The sequence below is a fragment of the Myotis nattereri genome, assembly GCF_964212035.1.
Source record: "Myotis nattereri genome assembly, chromosome: 14".
In the NCBI taxonomy this organism is placed as follows: domain Eukaryota; kingdom Metazoa; phylum Chordata; class Mammalia; order Chiroptera; family Vespertilionidae; genus Myotis; species Myotis nattereri.
Window position 1 is genome coordinate 35,625,180 of NC_138089.1, and position 24,462 is coordinate 35,649,641.

A 24,462-nucleotide genomic window follows, 5' to 3' on the forward strand; every position below is an offset into this window, starting at 1 on the left:
GAGCAGGGCCGATCAGGGGGTTGGGGCGCCGCCACTGTCACACTCAGGGCAGGGCCGATGGGGAGGTTATGGCTCTACCCCATCACACACAGAGCAGGGCCCGTGGGGTGAGGGGGTTGGGGCGCCTTCCCCTGTCAGGAACAGAGCAGGGCTGATAGGGAGGTTGTGGCCCCGCCCCCTGTCACACACAGAGTCACAGGGCGATCAGGGGGTTTGGGCGCTGCCCCGTCATGCTGATCCCGGTGCTGGGAGACGTCGCGGCTCCGCTGATCCCAGTGCTGGGAGGCATATTACCCTTTTACTATATAGAATAGAGGCCTGGTGCACGGGTGAGGGCTGGCTGGTTTGCCCTGAAGGGTGTCCCGGATCAGGGTGGGGGTCCCCACTGGGGTGCCTGGCCAGCCTGGATGAGGGGATGATGGCTGTTTGCAGCTGGTCACTCACCCTTCAGGGTGGGGGTCCCCACTGGGGTGCCTGGCCAGTCTGGGTGAGGGGCTGAGGGCTGTTTTCAGGCTGGGACTAAAGCTCCCAACTGCTCCTTTCTTTATTTCTTTTTTTTTTTTTTTTATTCTGAGCCAGCTTTAGCTCTGAGGCTCCAGCTCTTTGGCCTCCGCTCCTGAAAGCAGGTATCTCGTTTGTTTGGGTTCTACTATCGAAACTCTGTATCAACTCCAGGTCTGAGATCCCGGCTAGCTGAAAGCTGGTTTCTGGGGTTTTGTTTAGCTTCTATTTTTGTAACTATGTTTCAAACTGCCAGCTCAGAGGCCTGCAGCGGCAGGCGGGGAACGCTGGAGTCCTCCGTCACTGAAGCAAGCAAGCCTCATGTTAGTTTCAAGCTGCCTGGCTGCAGGCCGCCATCTTGGCTGGCAGTTAATTTGCATATCGCCCTGATTAGCCAATGGGAAGGGTAGCAGTCGTATGCCAATTACCATGTTTCTCTTTTATTAGATAGGAAGATTTGTGTTTCTTTACATGACATGTTTAGGATCCCAAATAGTGCTACATCTAAGTTTACAAATTAGTTTTTAAAATTACCCTTCCAATTACCTACTTCCCACACCTACTGGAATTAACCAGAAATTATGTGAGATCAGGCCTATTATCTTTTCCTTTATTTTCTTTAATTTGGGCAAACATCAGAGATATTGCAGGTTCGGTTTCAGAGCACTGTAATAAAGTGACTATTCTAATAAATCAAGTCATAATCTTTCTGTTGATGGAGAGTCTTTCCTTCTGTTTGGAAAAATGCAATACCTGTGAAGTGCAGTAAGGCTAAGAGCAACAAAACTCATTTCATTGGTATAATACATGACTACAACAGTCCAGTAAGCACAGAAAATGCTCAGAATACATTTTTTCTTTTTGTTCTCCCCCCAGATTTACTGAGGTATGATTGACAAAAAAGTTATATATATTTAAGGTATATACCAAGGTATATATATAATGCTAATTGACCTATCCATTGTCTTACATAGTCACCTTTTTCTGGTGGTGAGAACATTTAAGACCTATTCTTTTAGAAAATTTCAAGTATACAAAACACATTGTGAAGTGACTATCAGCCACCCAAGAGAAGCTTGGTAGACAGTGAAACCTGGTGAAATGAAATCTTCCTATGGACAGATTTAGAATTCAAAAAGCCTATCAGAAGGGTGGCATATGCTTCAGTTTTCTGTGCAGATCTGATTATAGCTAAAAAGTTAAAGAGTTTAATATATGTTTAACAAGTAGTAATAACTGGACGGACTAACTGAGAAGACCACATACTGCCCTTGCTGTGCTTCTTCTTTGGTGAGCTTTTCCCAGGCTACCTGTCTTGGGTATGGGGATCTAGTGACTATCAGGGGCTTTTTCTTTGTTTTAGAGCAAAAACATGCACCTGTTTTAAAAGTGTAGAATCAAAGGATAGTAAGAGTAGGAACAACCTTATAAACCACTTGATGTTCTTTTTTTTATATTTTTTTATTGATTAAGATATTACATATGTGTACCCTCTACCCCCCCCCCCTCCCCCCGCTCATCCCCTCACCCCCCCGTTGTCCGTGTCCATTGGTTAGGCCTATATGCTTGCATATAAGTCCTTTGGTTGATCCTTCCCCCTTGCCCCCACACTCCCCTACCTTCCCTCCAAGGCCCGTTGATGTTCTTTTTTAATGTCCTTTTTATAGGTAGATAAACAGAGACTCATTAGAAACGGGTAAACTGAGGCTCAGAAAGATGAAATCATTGACAGCAAAAGCAGTATTAGACCCCAGCTTTTCTGACTCTCAAATGTTTCTGCCACAGAACTACTCTTCTGTCTGACATGATTGTCTTGGGTAAAACAGCAACTATTGCAACGGAGGCTGTTCGACATTGTTTCTTTGAACACTGAATAATGATGTCAGAGACCTCCTAGTCTGAACCTGCCATCGTACAGATACATGATCGGAGGTCCAGAGAACTCTCCCCGTCTGCTCATTTAGTTCTCAAAATGACATAGCCCCCAACCCTTTCGTCGTTTGTTTCTCAATATACTCTCAACTTTCTCCCTCTTGATTTTACTCTGCATTGCTTCATAGAAACATGAAACATCTGCTTAGAAAATACTTCCTTACATACTGTGTAAAGAAAAACTTAGTGGGAACTTATATCAGAAAAATCTAAAAGGAAAGTTATATTATCCCTGGGACCTAGCAAGTAACTTTTCTTTTAGAGTTTTCTGATAATATCATAAATACTGTTTAAAACACTACTGTCTTCCTAACCATTCACTTGCTAAAATTTTCATTCAGTCCTCTATAGAATAGCCACACAACTCAAGGAGGAACCCATTAACACAGCCTACAGTGTGAATGATGCCCCTACAGTTGTGTAGCTCACAACTTGAATAACCTCAGATGATGGCTCTGTTTCCATTCATCTCGAATACCCAGACAGTTTCAGCTCTTTTAACACTACCATAGTGGGGAGTTGAAATGAATCATGTTTTACTTTCCTTTCATCCTTCTCAATCTGTGAACAGCAATATTTACTCCCATCAGTCTATCAAAACTTGAAATGAATGTGGTTCTGGTCACTCATTTATTTCAAGGGTACTCACATCAACAGATGTGGTGATGATAGCAGTGATGACTAACGTAACTCCACAATAGAAAACTATTAGTGAGTGCAATGCTGTAGGAGTCCCATAGCAGCAGTGGTTGTTAGAACTCGTCATTTCTAAGAAGCATTCCTATTGCCTTTATTTTACTCTGAAGAATTGATTGCTTGGCAGGCTGTCTTGTTTCATGAGTTACCCTTCTGTCTAGAGTTTTATGCTTAGAGCCAAGAACACAGAGACAACTAGACGACTATCCAAGATTCAGGTTTCCCTCCCCTAGTGAGTATTTGTTCTGGGAAGTGGCTGCCCAGCCATGGAGAATACTTCCCAGTCCCCTGCATCTAGATGGAGCCATATGACTAGTTCTAGCTACTGGGATGGAAGCAGAAATTTAAGTGTATTACTTCCAGGAAGAGAAGGGTAAATCCAATATTTATCTCCCTTCTGTGACAGTCTTGGAGGCCAGCATTGAAGATAGTGGGATCATAAGATGGGAGAACCCTGGGTTTCTGATCATACCTTAGAAGAAAGCCACCCAACCAGAAACATTTGCTTGGAAACTTTGGGTGAATGAAAAACAAACTTTTCTTTTAAAAATATTTATTTTGATTATTGACACTATTACAGGTGTCCCCATGTCCCCCTACTTTGCCCATTTCCACCCAGCACCCTGGCATCACCACACTGCTGTCGGTGTCCATGGATTATGCATATATGTTCTTTAGCTAAACTCGTCACCTTCTTTCATCCAATTCCTCCCACACCCCTCCCCTCTGACAGCTGTCAGTCTATTCCATGTATCTATGCCTCTGGTTCTATTTTATTTGTCGTTTATATTGTTCATTAGATTCCACATATAAGTGAGATCATATGGTATCTATATTTCTCTGACTGGCTTATTTCACATAGCATAATAATCTCTAGGCTCATCCACGATGCTCCCAAAGGTAAGAGCTCCTTATTTTTTATGGTTGAGTAGTATTCCATTGTATAAATATACCACAGCTTTTTAAATGGGCTGTTTCCAGATCTTGGCTATTGCAAATAATGCTGCTATGAACCTAGGGGTGCATGTGCTCTTTATGACTGGTATTTCAGGATTCTTAGGATATATTCCCAGAAGTGGGATTGCTGGGTCAAAAGGCAGTTCCATTTTTAAAACTATTTTCCACCAACAGTGAACTAGGGTTCCATTTTCTCCACATCTTCACCAGTACTTGTTTTTGTTTTTGTTGGTGGTAGCCATTCTGGCAGGTGTGAGGTGATATCTCATTGAGGTTTTAATGTGTATCTCTCTGATGATCAGTGATGTTGAGCATTTTTTAGTATGTCTACTGGCCACCTGTATGTACTCTTTGGAGAAGTGTCTTTTCAGGTCTTTTGTCTATTTTAAAAATTGGATTGTTTGTGTTCTTGGTGTTGTGTTGTATGAGTTTTTTTTTTTTATATATTTTGGAAATTAACCCTTTATCAAATGTATCGTTGGCAAATATGTTCTCCTATATAGTGGGCTCCCCTTTCATTTTGTTGATGGTTTCTTTTGCTGGGCAGAAGTTTTTTAGTTTGATGTAGTCCCATTTGTTTATTTTTTCCCTTTGTTTCCCTTGCCCTAGGAGATATATTGGCAAAAATATTGCTACCAGAGATGTCTGCAATTTTACTGCTTATGTTTTCTTCCAGGATTTCCATGGTTTCATGATTTACATTTAAGTCTTTTATCTATTTTGAACTTATTCTTGTGTATGGTGTAAGTTGGTGGTCTTACATTTTTATGTTAACCCGTTGTGATCTTGGGGTTGTTATAACAGATGACATATACTGGTGAAAATAATAACTATCTGTTGGTTGGTTGTATGAAATTCTTTTAGAGAAGAAATGTGATCTTTATACATTATATACTTAGTAGTGCATTCAAATTAAGTGCTTAATGAATGTCCATGAAACTCCGCCTTAGAAAAAGATAATTTTTAGATATCTTTCTCAGGGAGTTTCAGATTTTTTAGATTTTGTTTGCTTTTTAAGGGTTACATCAAGATACAGCACAGTGTGTGGCATAGAATAGTAAACACTCAAATATTTGTTGAATAAATAAAACTAGTGCATATCTTTGCCTATTAATCTCATTCAATGCCTGTTTGGGTTACAGAATGGCTGGCTATGGACTGACTGAGATCCTAGGGAGCTCAGTAACCCATCAGACATGCCAGCAGGACCATACAAATCAAAGACTAGACATCACATGAAGTAAGAAGAACAAATAAAAACCGAAGCGATTCTTGTTTCAGTGATATGAAATAGGATGCGGCAAAAGTAGGTTTACTATGGTTCTTATGGAAAATAATACAATGATTAAAAAATAATACAAGAATAAAGTCTGCATTTCACATACTCAGAACTGTAAACCCACTTCTGCCCCACCCTGCATATAATTTTAGATAAGTGGATCAATGCCAAAGAATTTTGCTTTGTGAGATGAGAGAGGAAAGAGGTAGAAAAACAGGAACAAATTAGAGAATTGAGAATTTTAAAAGGTGCTCCTACATCTACAGTTAGAGGTCATAATGTTTTAAATCATTATGCTTGCTATTCAGTATAATTTCTATTATAGAGTAAAAGTTCCCCAAAGGATTGGGTCTGAAAATCACATCGTTTGGCATTTGATGATTTTCAAATATCCTTCAAAATTCTGTTGATTAACTATTGATGCTGTCTTTGCAACTGCACAAGCAGCCTTGTTAATATGAAGAATATACAGGGTGGACAAAAAGTAGGTTTACATTAGGAAACACAGAGTTTAATTCTTGTATTATTATTTATTGATTAAATAATAAACCTACTTTTGCCCATCCTTGTAATGTATTAGAAATCTATAACCTAGCATAGTTCTACCTAGAACTAAGACAGAGTAGTACATTTCTTGATTATTGAATATTACTCTACTAACACTCCAAGAAAGCATACTTTCTGAAGCTTAAAAATATATATTTAGAAATACATATAACCCTTATTTTATCATACACAAAAATAAACTCAAAATGAATTAAAGATTTGAACATAACACCTGAAACAAAACCAAAAAAATCCTAGATGAAAACATAGGGAAAAGGATCAATCTTGGTGATTTTTTTTTTTTTTTTGGATTTGACACCAAAAGGAAAGGCAACAAAAGCAAAGATAAACAAGTGAGACTACATCAAATTATAAGCTTCTACACAGCAAAGGAAACCATAAAAAAAATGAAAGGGCAACCAACAAAATGGGAGAAAGTATTTGCAAATCATACATCTGATAAGGGGTTATTATACAATCTATATAGAAAATCAGACAATTCAATAGCAAAATAAAAACTGGGCAAAGGAAGTGAATACATATTTTCTTAAAGAAGACATATAGGTCAACAGGTATATGAAAAGGTGCTCAACATCACTAATCATTAGGAAAAAGCAAAGCAAAAGCATAATGAGATGCTACTTCATGCCTGATAGAATGACTATCATAAAAAAAGATAAGAGATAAATGCTGGAGAGGATGTGGAGAAAAGGAACTCTTGGGAACTATTGGTGGGAATGTAAATTGATACAGCCATTATGGAAAACAGTATGGAGTTTTCTAAAAAATTTAAAAATAGAACTACCGTATGACCCAGCAATTCCACTTCTGGGTAAACATGCAAAGAAAAAAACCCCACAAACTTGAAAAGATATTTGCACCTTCATGTTCACTGTAGCATTATTTACAATATCAGAGACATAGAAACAACCCAAGTGTCCTACAGAAGATAAATAGATAAAGAATATGTGGTGCATATATACACAATGGAATACTATTCAGCCATAAAAAGAAGGAAATTATGCCATTTGCAACAGACAGTGTGAATATACCTGGGGGCATTATACTAAGTGCAGTAAGTCAGACAGATCTCACTTACATGAGGAATCTAAAAAAAACAAAAAACCACAAAAAACACAAAACCACTACACTCATAGAAAAAGAGATCAGATTTGTGGCTACCAGAGGTAGGAGGTGGCAGTGGTGGGTGGGTTGTAGGGGAACCGGATGAAGGTGGTGAAAGGGTAAAAATGTCCTGTTATAATAAGTATTAGAGGATGTAATGCACAACATGATGACTATAGTTATCACTGCTGTATAGTATATTTGAAAATTGTTAAGAGTTGTAAAGCTGAAAAGTTCTCATCACAAAAAAAACCCCACCCTTCTTTCTTTCTTTTTGTTATCTATAGGAGAGGACGAATATTACTAATCTTACATGGTAATACTCATTTTGCAATATTTGTAAGTCAAGAAATTATGTCTACACCTTAAACTTATGCAGTCCTATATGCCAATTGTATCTCAATAAAACTGAGAGAAAAAACCCAGACCGAGTAACTGAATAGTTTTCCAAAGATGACATACAAATGACCAACAGGTACATGAATAGGTGCTCAACATCACTAATCATCAAGGAAACCCAAATCAAAACCACCATGAGATAGCATCTCAGACCTTTTAGAACGGCTATTATAACAAAGATAAGAAGTAAGTGTTGGCGAGGGTGTGGAGAAAAGAGAACCCTTGGGCACTGTTGGTGATAGTGTAAACTGGTACAGCCACTAGGATCCCTTTTCTAATTCCTTAAACTCCTTTGTCTGCATTTCTTAATTCTGTGCTACTCTGAGACCTTAAGCTGCTTCAAAGTATTTTTATCACCTCTCTTCTGGGCTCCCTCACTGGGTCACATCATCCAGATTTGACATGAGCAATTAGAAAGCGACAGGTATTTTCATTGGTCCCATGACCACAACTTGCATTTTTTTTCCTCTTGAAATACTGTAACTACAGAAGGAAATGATCTATGTTGAATGAGCTTGGCAGTAAGGCATAGTAGCCCCTGAGCAATGAACCAGTGAGGATGTGAAAGAAAACCAAGATGAGGCAGGAGCAGGAGCTGGAGAAAAGGAGCAAGCTGCAAACAGTGCTGCTGCTGACATGCTAGGCAGTCCAGTGGGTGTATAAAGCCATCTGGCCTTCACTGGGACAGGTGACGAGAGCTCAGTTGTGGAGCTGGGGAAATACCCAAAGGCTCCAGACCAGGTCAGCTTCCCTGTCACAGCTCTGTGTGACCAGCCTGTCAAGGGCGGGCCCTCAGTGCTGAGGACTAACAGGAAGCAGAATCCAGTTCCCTAGAGGAAGACACCGACGGGTGTGCAGTAGGCAATCCTGAGATGGATTTCTGGCCGGGCTCTCATGTCCACAGGAAATGAGTGCCAGGGGGAGACACTAAGGTAGAAGTCCGAGGCAGGTTTGGGGAGGACACAGCAAGGCATGAGGGGACGGCTGGCTGTTGTAGGACCCAGGAGGTAGCAGTAAAGCATCAGTTTCCATCCTTCATACTCAGAGTATTCCCTACTCTCATTTCCCACTACAACTCCTTCAGAGCTTTTCTATAATTAACCGAGTGTGAGAGGAGCCGTTTAAGGGCCAACACTCCCTGCCCTCCCTGCTCTGATGCTGCCCCATTGTTTGACATATTTATTTACCTCCCAAATTCCTCTGATGCAGGATGTCTGATGACTGTCTCTGCTCCTGTCACATTGGCTGGAACGAGGTTTAAGTGCCGTGACTAGAATATCAGACTCTACACAAATTGTTCATGTTTCACTTGGCAGTGTGAAGAAGATGTCACTGTTATCCATGTTTCCTATCTGTCCTTTTCCACCTCTACCCTCCCACATCCAGCTGTTACCCAGAATAAACAACTGGACAAGGAGGAGGGCCACCAGGGCCCTGAAACCTCTCTTATCATCTGGTGGCCTGGTTAGCAGCCACCCAAAGGTAGCAGCCTTCAATCGACAGAGGGGTGGGCACAGCATTTTTTGAGGGCTAGATAAAGACAAATTTAATTCAAGAAACAAGCGGGATGTATACTGGGAGCCAGATTTCTTTTCCCATCCCTTTTCACAGTTGCTATAATAATCTAAGACTTCTAAAAATATAGCCATAAGGATGGCACAACCAGAGCTTGCTAACTCAAAAATAATGAGGCTAAATGAACTACAGATTCATCGGCTTATGAAAGGAATGGCCCATCCCCTTAATGGGTTGTAACATTTCTTTTCTCAAATATTCCACAGCCAATATCTGACTTGGGAGAAAAACCCTCTTTAAAATTTTTTTTTTTAAAAAATTGATTTCAGAGAAAAGGAGAGGGAGAGAGAGAGAAAGAAACCAATGAGAGAGAATCATTGATTGGCTGCCTCTTGCATGCCCCACACTGGGGATCGAGCCTGCAAACTGGACATGTGCCCCGACTGGGAAGAACCGTGATCTCTTGGTTCATAGGTTGGTGCTCAACCACTGAGCCACACCGGCTGGGCAAACCCTCTCTTTATCCTGCTACTGGTTGTTTTATTTCTTTAAACAGACATAGGGGTGGGGGCAGGGAGGACAAAAATACCAACCACCAGAGTTTCTAAAACCAGATGAAACATATTGCAAGGACAAGGCTGGGCAAGTTCACTGACTGAAGGTGAAAAACTACAAGAAGAAACACACAATCAGATGGCATAACAGCCTAGTTAGTAGGTCACAAAGACTGTGACTCAGGTAAAATATGGGGGCTGTGGGACTCTGGAAAGGACATTAGACTTGGAGTAAGAAAACCTGGATCCAAGTTCCTTTTAGGATTTGTCTTCTTTGGGTTTCCATTCCCTTAATGGTAACATGATTATAAAAATTATGCCTGTCGACAAGGTTGTCAGGATGACTAAATTGCATTTGAGATGTGAAAACACTGTATGAAGTACAAAGGCTTATTTTCATCAGTCTCCTTTGGTTGTAGTGCTGGTTATGGGGACTAATCACGACCTCTCTCCAACTTTGGGACCAATTAAAATGTACATAAAAGAATCAGAAGTCATCATTATTACTAGTGACATTGGATTCAAGAACCTGGCTTGACCTGTTGCCTCTTACTATAGCCTATAACATACTATCTTCTTTTCATCTTCTGTACCTGTATTCTTGATTATACTAGAAGCTTCTAGAAAGCAGATATTATGATTTCCATTTCTTTGTATCCCCAGAATTTTCCACAGAGCTGTACAGACAGCAGGTCACTGTCTGACAACCACACGATTAATCATGTTTGTACTCTAGTCTCTGTGTGAAGGCTGGGAGCTCTTGGGTTCTTGGATTCTGGCCTGAAGAATCTCCAGTGTCCATCACATTTGTTAAGGCAATGATTAAATGCTTCAGAAAACTCTCAGAGAAGTCTTATTATAAAGCCAACATGAAGTTGCTGGAAAAAATCCCCTTCCTTTATTTAAAAAAAATCTGCTCAAACTTCTCTTATTCAGAACAATCTTCAGAGTTTTAACAGATCCTAATAAGCTAGAAATCTCCCTGTTAGATTAGTCCCCATTGGATGAGGTTTAAGTGCATTAATGGGGGTTCCACTGAAATGAAACCTGGGTGAGGACATGCTAGACTGTCTTTCTCATTTCTTTTTTTAAACTTTTAAGCAGGATTTTCTAATAGAACAACAAAAGAAATAAGTTAACTAAGGACAGTAGTGAAACAACAACCATGTTTGGAAGGCATTTTACAACTTATAAAATGTTTTCAAACCCTTCTGACTTAACTCTCAATAATCCTCAAGGTAGATGTTTATACTCATCATCTGTGCACTGGAGTTACAGAAGGTGAAGAAGTTCTGGGAGGTCAAGGACTCTGTACAGTCACATAACTACTAAGAGAAGAGGTGAGAGCTCAAAGTGCATCCTTTAAATCCAAACACCACATGTCTTAGCAAAGGTATGTTCCTATAGACATTGGAAGTTACTCACTAAGAGTTAACATTTAAATTTGCATTAGTCAACAGCTCTCCTAAGTGTGAGCATGACTACCCTCCCTCCGCATGTACTCGGAAGTCATAAAACTGAGTTTCTTTAAAATATTTTATTATTCAGTCTTCACTGGCATTGCTACAATAAGAATGTCTTATTAAGGTTTGTTTAATCTGCATAAGAGTTGTTGACTCATGCAAATTAAAAAATTACAACTTAAAATGTAAAAGACATTAAAAATCCACACGCCTAAACTTCCTGGGTTAATGTCACATTTCAAAGTGTTACTTCCTCAATTTTTCTGTGTGAATGACTTATCCTTCAGAACCAGAGACCTGTTCTCCATAGAGAACATTTGCAAATCTTTTCATAATGAACAAAAAATCCAGCCTCAAATTCTTGATTTGCAAAAGAATTATCCAGCATAAACTGAGAAAGAAATAGTCATATAAAATCAAATTCTAAAGGGGGCCCCCTGCAGTGACTAGCCAAGGGCCTCGCTTATGTTTTCCTTTGCTTTATAACCCTAGCTAGTCCATGCCATACACTCCTCTCATCCTTAAAACAGAGCAAAAACTAAGTTCTAGTAACATGAAACTTCAAGTGATACAGGGATGCTGAGAGCATCTCCTGACCCAGAGTAGCCCTCATAAGTCCAAGACAGTGATTCTCAAAGTGTGGTCCTGGACTAAAGCCTCAGCATCACTGGAAACTCAGAAAGGCAAATAATTGTCCCCATCCCATATCTACTGAATTGGAATCTCTGGGGCAGGGCCCAGCAATCTGTATTTAAACAAGCCTTCCAGGTGATTCTGTGGGATGATGAAGCTTTAAACCACTGCTCGAAGCCAGTGATTCTCAACACTGGTTGCACATTAGAATCATCTGATGCCCAGGCCCCACACGCCCCACGTCCCCCCAAGATTCTGATTTAACTGATCTGGGTTGGGGTCTGGCCAGGCAAGGGGATTTGCTAAAAGCTCCCAGGGGATTCTAGTGTACAGGCAGGTTTGAGAAACACTGATGAAAGCCAATCAGTGTAATCCAGTCTAAAAAACTAAATTGCACTGTCGATGAAATGGATGCCTCCATTTCTGTTATCCGACAGAAGACGAACGTGTCATTACCATTAGTATAGCCATTGGTGGTTCCCAGAGAGAACTGCAGGCAGACGAACTGCTCTCTGCTACTAAATGGAGCAGAAAGCTCCTTTATTGTCTCCGGAGCAGCGTTGTTAGTAGCACAGGAGCGATGGATTTGCAGGGGGTGGTGGACAGGCGGTCCAACAGCTGCTTGGCAGGAAGGCCCCCTCAATTGGCATGCTTTGTATGGAAAAGGGTGAACATCATTTGGAAAGAATTAGTAGTCAGCCAGGATATGAACCCAAGCAATCTCAATCCAGAATCCAAGCCCTTAACCGTGGCTGCCACACCGTCTCCTCCATGGAGGTTAGGACCCGGCAGTGTACAAGGGAAGGGAAGACACCTTCATGGCAGAGGAGGAGGTGAAGATCCCTCATTTCATATACATACACGAGGCGACATCTTTATGATTGCCTGTAACATCTAAAAGAACATACATTTCTTTTTGTTTTGTTTTGTTAATCCTCACCAGAGGATGTCTTCTCCATTGATATTCAGAGGGAGTGGAAGAGAGGGGGAGAGACACACACATCAACTGGTTGCCTCCTGCAAAGCACCCTGACTGGCACCGAGGTACGTGCCCTTGACTGTCCGTGGACCAATGCTCTACCCACTGAGCCAAACCAGCGAGGGCAAGAACCTACATTTCTGAGGTCAACAATTTGTTTAGACCTAACTACTATGTCAGTTACGATTTATAACAACTCTTCCTCCTTAACCTCAGAGAGAATTTCCCCTCACTTACTGGGAGAAACCAACTGTGACGACAGACTACATGAGCCCACTTCAGTTAGTGACAGCCCAGCTACTCAGATATTACAACACGGGGCCTTCCTGGGAATACAGATGGGTTTGCTGAAACTTGGCCCTAAAGCAGAATTTCGTGGCAGGAGCTCAGGGACTATGTAACCCAGTCAGCCATAATCCATCCTAGTAATTCTCTATTTTACCCATATATATGTTTCCACATTGTAAGATGTAATTGATGGTATGTGATAGTTTTCTAGTTCAAGCAGCATTTTTTTTTCTTTTTCAGTGGTTCATAAATAACAGTGTATCTTACAATGAATGAAATTGTAGATTTGATGAAATATGGTAATTACACTAAACATATATTGAATTCCACTATAGTTCAAAGTCTAGATTAGGCTAGAGATGGGGGAATGAATGAAATGGAGTCCCTAAACCCAAGCAGCTAGAAGACAGGAAAACAAGTACATGCCTCCATTTCCATTATCCGACAGAAGACCAATGTGTCATTACCATTAGTATAGCCATTGGTGGTTCCCAGAGAGAACTGCAGGCGGACGAGCTGCTCTCTGCTACTAAATGGAGCGGAAAGTTCCTTTATTGTCTCCGGAGCAGCGTTGTTAGTAGCACAGGAGCGATGGATTTGCAGGGGGTGGTGGACATGCAGACCCAGAGCTAAATATTTTGCTGGGGATGAAATGTTGTGGTGGCTGAACACACTGTGGGCATCCCCTGGGTAAAGTGGGGTGTGTTTAGGGGATAGGGGCATAAAGGAGAGAAGTGGTGAGAGATGAGGCATGAAAGTAGTTTGGAACCAGACGACTGACCAGTCATGAATGCTTAACCTAAGGAACTTAGGCTTTATCTTTAGGTCAGTGGTTCTCAAACATTTTGGTCTCATGACCCCTCTATACTCTAAAAAATTACTGAGGACCATAAAGAGCCTTTGTTTATGTGTCTTATATCCACTAATACTTACATAACCATGAATGTCCTCATCACTACCCTCATCCTCAAGCTTGTTGTTGTTCTAAGGTATGAGGTAAAATGTGCTAACCCTTCCCAAAGGGCTAAAGCTGGCAGGATGAAACAGTTAGTACTGCACTGTGGAATGGAGCCCAGGAAATAAAACAAAGGCAGAGATAGTCAGTTGTAATAAAAGTAAACTATTAAAACCTCAGTGGCCCTGCCTGCCAAAGATTGCATCCCTCAGCCCCTATCAGGGCCACATAAGCCCCAACGACTGCTGATTGTGACGCACTGACCTAGAGAGCCTGGGTGTTTTTTTTCTTAGCATCATCTGACATAACGAATACGATGCACACTTTACCAATCACGGCTTAGAAGCCCCCCTGCCTAGCCACCGGGACAGCAAAGGGGCCACACTGCTGGTTTTTGGGGTGTGATAGAGGTGCCAGGCAGGAAGAAAAGACAGGCATGAACAAGGAGGTTAGAGAGACCTATGTGTGAATTTCAGCTCCATCACTCACTACTGGGTCACCATGGACCAGTCCTTAACCTACTCATTGGTAACACTTCTTCATCTTAAAACAGGTACCTTTAAAATAAATGAGAGGATGCAGCGAAACTGATCAGCAGATGTCTGTGAACACAGCAGGTACTCAAGAGGGCGCAGATTCTCTGGCGATTATGACTCATGAACTGGCTCATGTCCACTAGTAAGTAATTGCTTGTTTGTTTTTAACAGACACTTTCTACAGTAAACTAACGATGACTACAAATTCTTACTAATGTTCCCGTTGACAGGTGGAGTCCAATCCCTCACCCCTTGAACCAGGGTTGGTCTTAGTGACTTCCTTGGCCAACACGATGTGGCTGAAGCACTGTCTTGGGATTCCGAAGCCTAATTCATAAGGAGCCTTGCAGGCGTTGCCCTGGCCTCACAGCCGTGAGCCGCCATGTAGGAAGTCTGTACACCCTGAGGCCACTATGCTGTGAGGAAGCCCCACTGTGTCATGTGAAAAGGCCTCAGGGAACAATAAATGTTGGGCCAGCCCCAGCTGTTCCAGCCTCCAGCTGCTGGGGTTATGCCAGCCCAGATCCCAGACACTGGAGTCTATGCCAACCCCTGCCCAAATTGCACATTCGTGAGCAAAATAAATGACTGTTAATGCTTTAAGCTACAAAGTTGTGAGGTCGTTTGTTATGCAACAAAATATAATCAGAACACTCTCTTTATCAGGTCTCCCCCCTGCCCCATTCAAAATTATCAATTTGCTGAGTTATATTAAGTCACTATTAAATTTATGTTGGTTCTGTCGTTCTCAAGTCTATTTTAGACACTGAGAAACATTTTGTTTGTGGACACTGTTAATCTAGGCATAACTTACTAATTGGCTGACCAATGATATATATGAGCTATTATGTGTGTATGTGTATGCATGCATGGCAGATATTTTTCTAAATATCCAATTCCTCTCATGAGAAAAAAAATGCTACAATAACAGTACTTCATCTCAATGAACTTGTGAAAATCATGCTCTGAAGTCAGACTAATTGAATCTAGTGCCTGAGTGCTCCACCCTCCCAGCTCTGTACAAAGCTGGGCTCTAGCCCACAACCAGCTACCTAGTAATCAGAGCAGTTTATCGAAGGCCACTATCTACCTTCCTCCTAACCAGTAGGAAGCTGCCTACTCTGGGCTGCTTGCATTGCCAGGCGAGTTTACAAGGAAAGTGTTAAGGCAGAGTAGGTTTATGCAGCGATCCAGATAATCTTTGAGGAAACCCCTTCAGGTTTTGCATATGCTCCACTTTGAAAGGGCCTTGTGATAGCATAAGACTTGACTCTGAACCACGGAATATTCACCTGATGCCTTTCAAACAATATTGGACCTTATAATATTATGAAAACTTTGGGGCATATAATCAGCATAGGTGAAAAATATTTTGCTGCCTCCCAAATTGTCTATACTCTTTTTCATTTCCTGGTTCTTCTGCCTGCAAAGGCTATCTCTCCTTCTTGAGGGTGAGGGTATGTGTGTGTGTGTGTGTGTGTGTGTGTGTGTGTGAGTGATCTTATTTACCCTTCAGATGTCCCCTCTCCCGGCAAGGCAGAATTAATCATTCCTTGATGACATTGCTTCTTCAATCTGTAAAGCCTTTTCTTTAACAAGAAAGCTTATCATTAAAAATAAAAAGAAGCAACAATAAACCCACAGTCCTATGGAATACATGAAGAAAGGACTTAAGAGTCCCTATAACTCTTGGCGACATTCCACCAGGCTGAAACGGGTTGACGTGATCTGTGTTTCAGGGATTATAATTCAGCAGCAGAAATGAGTTGACTAAAATACCATCCAGAATGCTGTCTGTAGATAAAGTGCTTTGAACTGGGGTGCAACATAACCTGAATTGCTAAATTCTAAGGGCTGACTGATGATTTGCATCTCAATTTCTTTTCATGCTATTTTGTTGGCAAAAGTTAAGGAGCCACTCAGCCTAAGAGAGATAGGCCCTCTACCTCGGCAAGAACCAGACAAACACAATGAATTCCAGATTTTCCCAACTCAATGGCTTTTGTTTGACCCGGAGTGGGTCAGTCTGAACATCAAACCCACCAACCGGTATTGGTTTTTATATTCATTCGTTAACAATTCCTATCTCAAAGGCTATACAGGCATTAAGTAGCACCTGGCACTTTGCAGCACAACCCACAAAACACGTGAGAAACATGCAGAAAGTCATAATTGAATACTTTTCACTCTGTCACCAAACTTAAATTACATTTTCAACACTCATTATTTAAGAACATGTATAACTATGCAAAACATTCCAAGCCAAAGGCGGTGCAGATACTGAATGGTAACGGGTGCCAAGTAACAAAGTCCATAAAACACAGCCTACCATTCCTTCTCCATGGGAAACTTACAGAGAGTCACACTGGAACACCCTTTATTCTGCCACAAAAACAAGAGCAATAGTGTTTTTGACACGCACTCTTGAATTAACTATGCTGAACATGTTAATTTAGAATTACTGTGACAGAGTCTACATTACAATGGATACCCAAGGCAACAGAGTAACTTAGATGAAGAAGAGGGAAAATTTACTGTCCTCTCTCATTGACCAAACCCTGGTCTTCCTCCAGAATGTGTGTAAGTTTCTGGCACTGGACAAACGATAACATTTTTATATTCTAGGAAAGAAGAAAGGCGACATCAACTTACTTAACAGTTGGCAATAGAGGGCCTGTAAACTTCTCTTCATGGTATCATCTGGTCCTTCTTGTCCTCCAGTTTATTCATGATTCTGTCTGGGAAATTGGGAGAAGAAAACTGTGATATCAAGTCAATAATCAGAAAGAACTCCACTTCACATGATCCTAGTTGTAAAGGCCACCAGTAAAACACCTGCCTCTGAAGAGGAAACATTCTTGGACTGCATACACCATAGTTTAATTGACAACAGTGTATGTTATAAAACTCCCAGTTAGCCAATTGGTCAAATCCTAAAACTATGCACACCACTGAAGGAAAATTACATGGGTAACTAGAGAGTAAGAATCAGACTTTGGAACTTTCGAGGCTTCCAATTAATTTCCCCTGAATCTCCTGAAACAAGAGAAAAAAATAAAAAAAATATTGTTATTGATTTTAGAGAGGAAGTGAGAGGTAGAAAGCGATAGAAACATCAATGTTGAGAGAATTAGTGATTGGCTGCTTCCTGCACACCCCTTACTAGGGATTGAGCATGCAACTGCAACCTGGGCATGTGTCCTGCCCTGAAATTGAACGGTGACCTCCTTGTTTATAGGTTGGTGCTCAACCATTGAGCCACACAGGCTAGGAGAAACAAGAAATTTCTAATCTCATTTCCACTATGGTGCTCACCAAACAAACAACCCAAAAATCTTTGGGTTGAAATTATATATTAAATAACTTTTCTGTTATTTTGTTATAAAAGATACCTCTAATACAGAACATTTGGAAAATGTAGCTAAACAGAAAATATAGGTAAGAAGATACAAGAACATACAAATGACCTATCTCTCCAGCCTTTCCTGTGCCCTTCTATTGGTCAGTTTCATTTACATATTATACATTCTAAATTTCTCTCTCTGTGTTGTAACTATTACTTTACTGCTTTATTTTAAATGGCACACAGCATTACTTTAAGTAAATTCCTAGAAATGAAATCACAAGGACACAACTTACAGCTTTTGAAATATGTTGTCAAATTGACCTTCATCAATACCAGTATCAGGATATCCATTAGACTACAACCTACCCAATAAGAAAAATTTATAACTTCTTTCCATCTTTGCCAAGGAAACAGGGAAATGTTCCATCACTTTACTTTACTTTGCATTTTATGCATTTACTAGAGACCCAGTGATGAAATTCATGCACGGGGGTGGGGGGGTGTTCCTCAGCCCAGCCTGCAGTCCAGGAAGCTGTCAGTCGAACATCCTTAGTGCTACCGCGGAGGTGGAAGAGGCTCCCACCACCGCTGCTGCACTCGCCAGCCATGAGTCTGGCTTCTGGCTGAGCGGTGCTCCCCATGTGGGAGTGCACTGACCATCAGGGGGCAGTTCCTGCATTGAGTGTCTGCCCCCTGGTGGTCAGTGAGCATCATAGTGCCTGGTCATTCCGCTGTTTGGTCGATTTGCATATTAGCCTTTTATTATATAGAACTAGAGGCCCGGTGCACAAAAATTTGTGCACTCGGGAGGGAAGGGGGGGGGGTCCCTCAGCCCGGCCTGTGCCCTCTCGCAGTCTGGGACCCCTCGGGAGATAATGACCTGCTGGCTTAGGCCTGCTCCCGGGTGGCAGAGGGCAGGCCCAATCCCTAGGTGCAGCCCCTGGTCGGACTCAGAGCAGGGCCGATTGGGGAGTTGGGGCGCCGCCCCCGGTCATGCACAGAGCAGGGCGGATTGGGAGGTTGTGATGCCACCCTCAGTCACGCTCAGGGTAGGGCCGATTGGGGGGTTGGGGCACCACCCCCTGTCACACTCAAGGCAGGGTCGATGGGGAGGTTGTGGCACCACCCCCTGTCACGCACAGAGCAGGGCCAATCAGGGGGTTGGGGAGCTCCCCCATATCAGGCACAGAGCAGGGCTGATCAGGAGGTTGGGGCGCCTTCCCCTGTCACAAACAGAGCAGGGCGGATAGGGAGGTTGTGGCCCTGCCCCCTGTCACACACAGAGCCGCAGGGCGGTCAGGGGGTTTGGGCGCTGCCCCCTGTCACACTGATCCCGGTGCCGGGAGACGTCTTGGCTCTGCTGATCCTGGTGCTGGGAGGCCTCACGGCTCCGCTGATCCCGGTGCTGGGAGGCATATTACCCTTTTACTATATAGGATAGAGGCCTGGTGCATGGGTGGGGCTGGCTGGTTTGCCCTGAAGGGTGTCCTGGATCAGGGTGGGGGTCCCCACTGGGGTGCCTGGCCAGCCTGGGTGAGGGGATGATGGCTGTTTGCAGCTGGTCACTCACCCTTCAGGGTGGGGGTCCCCACTGGGGTGCCTGGCCAGCCTGGATGAGGGGATGATGGCTGTTTGCAGCTGGTCACACACCCTTCAGGGTGGGGGTCCCCACTGGGGTGCCTGGCCAGTCTGGGTGAGGGGCTGAGGGCTGTTTTCAGGCTGGTGAGTGACTGAAGCTCCCAAGCTGTCTTTTTTTTTTTTTTTTTTTATTCTGGGCCAGCTTTAGCTCTGGCTCCAGCTCTGAGGCCTCTGCTACTGAAAGCAGGTATCTGGTTTGTTTGGATTCTATAATCGAAACAACGTATAACTCTAGCTCTGAGATCCCGGCTCGCTGAAAGCAGGTTTCTGGGGTTTTGTTTAGCTTCTATATTTGTTACAATGTTTCAAACTGCAGGCTGAGAGGCCGGCAAGGCAGGCGGGGAATGTTGGTTTCCTCCGTCACTGAAGCAAGCAAGCCTCATGTTAGTTTCAAGCTGCCTGGCTGCCGGCCGCCATCTTGGCTGGCAGTTAATTTGCATATCGCCCTGATTAGCCAATGGGAAGGGTAGCGGTCATACACTAATTATCATGTTTCTCTTTTATTAGATAGGATTAGTCATTTGTCTTTAAAAATTATTTTAATTCACATTTGACAAAGATGCTTTAGTCAGGCTCCTCCTGAACCTCCTTAATAGTCCCTTCCATGCACTTTCTTGTCAAACCTAGTTTTAGCAAGAACCCTGCTAAGTCAGTTTAATTGCCCCCCCCCCCCCGCCCCATCAATATCTAATCACCCTCAATATATGATCTGGTCCCTCATCCTCCACTACCCACAGGGGATGATCATCCTGGCTTGTCTTCAGCAAGAATTCTGACAGGTCAGGTTAGCCAGAACGCCTTGATGTTTTATCTTAGTATTTTCTATCCAATGATCCTGACCCCTATTCCTTCCTAAATTCTCACTTGCCCACATGTATTAGGGTTTGAGCTGAATCTCTCATCCCCACAGTAAAATCCCATTGCAGTGGTCCCTAAGCCTATTTCAATGATCCAGAATAAAGTCTGCCTTACAACTTTAACAGTGTCATTAAATACTTTTTTCTTTAACACAGTCTTTAACCATTCTCTACTGGCATGCTGGAATTTTTTGTTTATGGTATCCCAAGTAGAACTGATTTATCTTCAAGATCTTGAATTGAGATATTGTTTCTCCTTTAAAGTATACAATTCACTATTTGTCAGTGTACTCAAAAGTTGAGCAACTATTACCAGTCCCTAATTCCAGAAAATTATCACTCTAAAAAGAAACTCCCATGTTCATTAGCAGGCATCTCCTGCCTCAATCCCTGGCAACCACTAATCTACTATGGATTTGCCTATTCTGTACATTTCATATAAATTGAATCATGCAATACATGGTCTTTTGTGTCTGGCTCTTTCACTTAGCATAATGTTTTCAAAGTTCATTCATGTTATAAAGCATGCTATTTTTTCCTTATTTATTTATTTTAAGAATCACACACACACATGCACATGCACACTCACTCACACTACTATGGTTAGAAAGTTTTAGTCCAGGATTACATAAATAGTTGCCTGTACTTTCTTTTGGAGTTGTTTTTACTTCTTTTAGATCTGTTTCTGGACTTTGTATCAGGTTTTACTTCTTTGTTTGCTCATTCTTCCACCCTAAGTGTTTAAATTACTCTTGATAGAATTAGTCCTTCATTTTTACTCTTCTTTTTAAGATTTTCCTAGTTCTTTGAGCTTATTTATCCCCAAATTAATTTCCAAATCATTTTATTACATTCCAGAAAAGTAATCATTGCGATTGTAGTTGGAATTATCTTCTACTTGCTTTATTACTTTGAGAGCTGATCTCTTCAAAATTGGAGTGTGGTGAAGAGAAAAAGAAATGATATTTTAGACTGTTGCTCCAGAGATAAGAATTCTCAGAGGTGAGAAGTGCTATTATTTTGGAGGGGAGGGAGTGGTATAGTTCAATGACTTCTTTGCTTAGGAAAATCGAAGTTCCCTGAGCCCCTGGTGTCATCTGGATGAGTAAGAGGAGAGAAAGAGATAGTTAAGCTCCTCTCCATTATAAAATAACAGGAGGTTTGAGTTCCCAAGGGCTATGAAGGAGGGGTTAAGTGATTCAGAAATCAGAGAGGCTGAGATGATAAAAGATGTTAAGAGACAGAAAAAAAGGCAATTCTAGAAAACAGCAGCAGGTGGGAGCTAAGAATAAAGAATAAAGTGAGAAATTCTCCACAGGAAATGACCCACAAACTTTAAGATATATAATAGTTAATTTTTCATTGCATCTTTTTTATGCTTTTTGTATTTATGTACTCTATCTGTCTTCCTTCTCCCCCACAATGCTTATTTACCACTAGCACCCTTAAAACATCAGCAAAAGTCTTATACAAAATAGCCCTGTATTGGTGGTGCTCAGCTGGGCATGAAAGAAAAGATACCATGGCCCAAGACAAGAGTTACCAGGAACAGAGGTAGAAGCCACTGGAGCCCAAGCAGTGGTTAGTAGACATCTAAGGAGGGCTTAGGACATGTTAAGTACTCATAAACATACGGTGATTAAATAAATGAATAAATTAATGATCAAGTAACAGGAGAGCAGAGAAATAGTTTAGTTTGTATTGATCAAGGAAAACATATGTGCCTTAATCACCTATGGAAGTTCTTAGAGATTTTCAAGAAACTGTTTGACTTTCTACAAGGTGTGGCCTAGCGCCATTTTATTCACATAATAAGAGAAGACAGATCCCATATATCTGGGACACTTGAGATCATCTGGGTTACATAGGGCTAGCCCAACTATAAGCACCACATGGCCTTGGATACATTCAAAGCTATGTTGATTTAGGCCTTTCTGTGGAGTTTTGCAGTGTTTTTTCTTCATGTAAGCTCTATGGTCTTGTTGAGTTAATTCCTAGGCATTTTATATTTATTCATTTTGCCTCTGTAATGGTATTTGTGTTCCATTATATTTCCTAATTGCCTCTACATGAAAATGACTGAGTTTTTATATATTAATTTTATGACCTAACTGAACTCACTTACTGTTATAATGATGGTTTCTCGGCTGATTCTCTTGGGTCAATTGTGCTGCCTTGGACGGATGAGAGCCACAATGAGATCCCATCAAAAGCCTCTTTTTAACTATGTAGTAGAAAACATTAATTGTATCGAGTGCCTCAGGGAATAATTTAGGAGCTTAGAGGATGACAACTAATTTCTGGAATAAAATCTTAAGAAAATACCGAGTTTTACAGTGGCTGAATAAAAGCAAAAAGAAAGAGGAAGATGATGAAAACATCTGACTAAACACACAAAGACAGTAGCACAGGTGGGGAACTCGCTGATTATTAGCTCAGGAGAAACAAGGGGGTGCAAGTAACCTGAACCCTTCCCTCCCTAAAGAGAGCAAGCCTAATAGAAGGCTGCCTCTCCCATTGGCTTAAGTGGGACATTATATCCATTCCACTGGCTCAGGAGAAAATTTATCTTTTGTAGACCACTGAAAATGTTCCAATTAAAAACGTCCACTTAGCAAGGAAAAAGCAGTAGAAAGCCAAAAGAAAAGCTCTGATATTTGATATACAAATTGACTTGAAATGACAAGTTTATAGAGAAAAAGTATGAAAGAATAGCTAGGAAAATCCTGGAAAACAAAGCCAAAAAGAACTCACAACAAGGTGGAGTGAGGGGAGGAAAGAGCGGCCAGCCCTACCAGACATAACATACTCTAAAACCTCTATAATTAAAACAATTGGATGCTGACACATGAATAGACCCAATTTCATATGGAAATTTAGGCTATGATAAAGGCAGCATATCAAATCAGTGGGCAAAAGATAAACCTTTACACGTTGTTGAGAGAATGGCAGAGTAATGTGAAAAAAAGATAATTGTGCTCATTACAAATACCAGGCACCAACATAAGTTCCAAATGGGCCAGACATTTAAATGAAAAAACAGTAAAGAAAAACATATGGGTAAATTCTCTGTTTCTTGGGAATAGAGAAGCTTTGCTAACTAACTTGGAATCAAAGTTTGAAGCAATAAGAAAAATGATAAACTCTATTACATAAAATGTTACAGAAGTAAAAAATACAATTAAGTAAAAATACAAATAAAAAAACTAGAAAAATGTTCACCAAATAACAAGCAAAGAGTTACTATCCCTAATTTTCTGTAACCTTCAAATCAATACTCCTGGTGCTTTCGCAATCATTTGCAGGCATATGCAGAGTGGAGAAAAATTTGAGTTGTCCAACGTGCCATGTTCCCAGTTGAGGTCAAACAAGGCAATGTTATCTTTTTGTTTCAGATTTTATACTGTGAACAAGTATCCTTTCTCCAGGCTCTTTAGTGCCATGTTTTCAGTATTTTTGTGCTTTTTGAAATGGCCCCCAAGCACAGTGCTAAAAAGCTGTTTAGTGTTCATAAGTGTCAGAAGACAGTGATGGGCCTTAGCCAAAATGTATGTCTTAGATAACCTTTGTTCAGGCATGGTATAATGCTGTTGGCCTGGAGTTCAAAGTTACTGAATCAACAATATATATTAAATAATGTATCTTTAAACAGAAACATATAAAACAAGGTTATGTATTGATCAGTTGACAAAAATATGACTAACAATCCAGGCCAACAGTAGAGCTTGAACAAAACAGAACAATGGCTATCATATCCCTAGGACAAAGGAAGATCTGATTAACCTGATGGCCAATATACCTTAGAGTTGCCCACCAAGAAAATGAGGGGGGAGAGGAGCAGGAGAATTGACATATCCACCAATATCACAGGCCTGCAAAAGTGTGGAAAGGAGCATATGCCTCCATTTTACAGGTGCGGATAGAGATACCAAGAAGTCAAGGTCTTTGCTCAAGATCAAACTGCAAGACCTTGTTGCTTGACTTCTCTGATCTGCGGATTCCTTATTTGTAAAAAGAGTAGAAGAGCACTAGATATACTTGTTGCAAGCCTGAGACAATGCATGCAACAGAGAAAGTGCTCAGTACGAGTCAGCAACTCTTTCCCAATAGCAGAAGGCAAGATGATGACATATTTAAATCAGATTTAGAAATTAAACTTAGGGGTATAAATTGAACTTTAAGGTTCTTATTTGTAATTTACTAGAGGCCTGGTACACAAATTCGTGCACTGTAGGGGTCCAGCTGGCCTGCCCGATGGGGGCC

General features: G+C 41.4%; 1 protein-coding gene across 1 annotated transcript in view; it reads right to left on the reverse strand.

The window, feature by feature from the left end:
* The window catches only part of TMEM108 (transmembrane protein 108), a 299,567-nt gene that overhangs the window by 105,556 nt on the left and 169,549 nt on the right, over positions 1–24,462 (reverse strand). The window contains exon 3 of the mRNA XM_081106361.1: positions 17,011–17,092. Coding sequence (XP_080962487.1) covers positions 17,011–17,050 — 40 coding nt within the window. The 5' untranslated portion in view covers positions 17,051–17,092. The remainder of the gene's footprint in view (positions 1–17,010; positions 17,093–24,462) is intronic.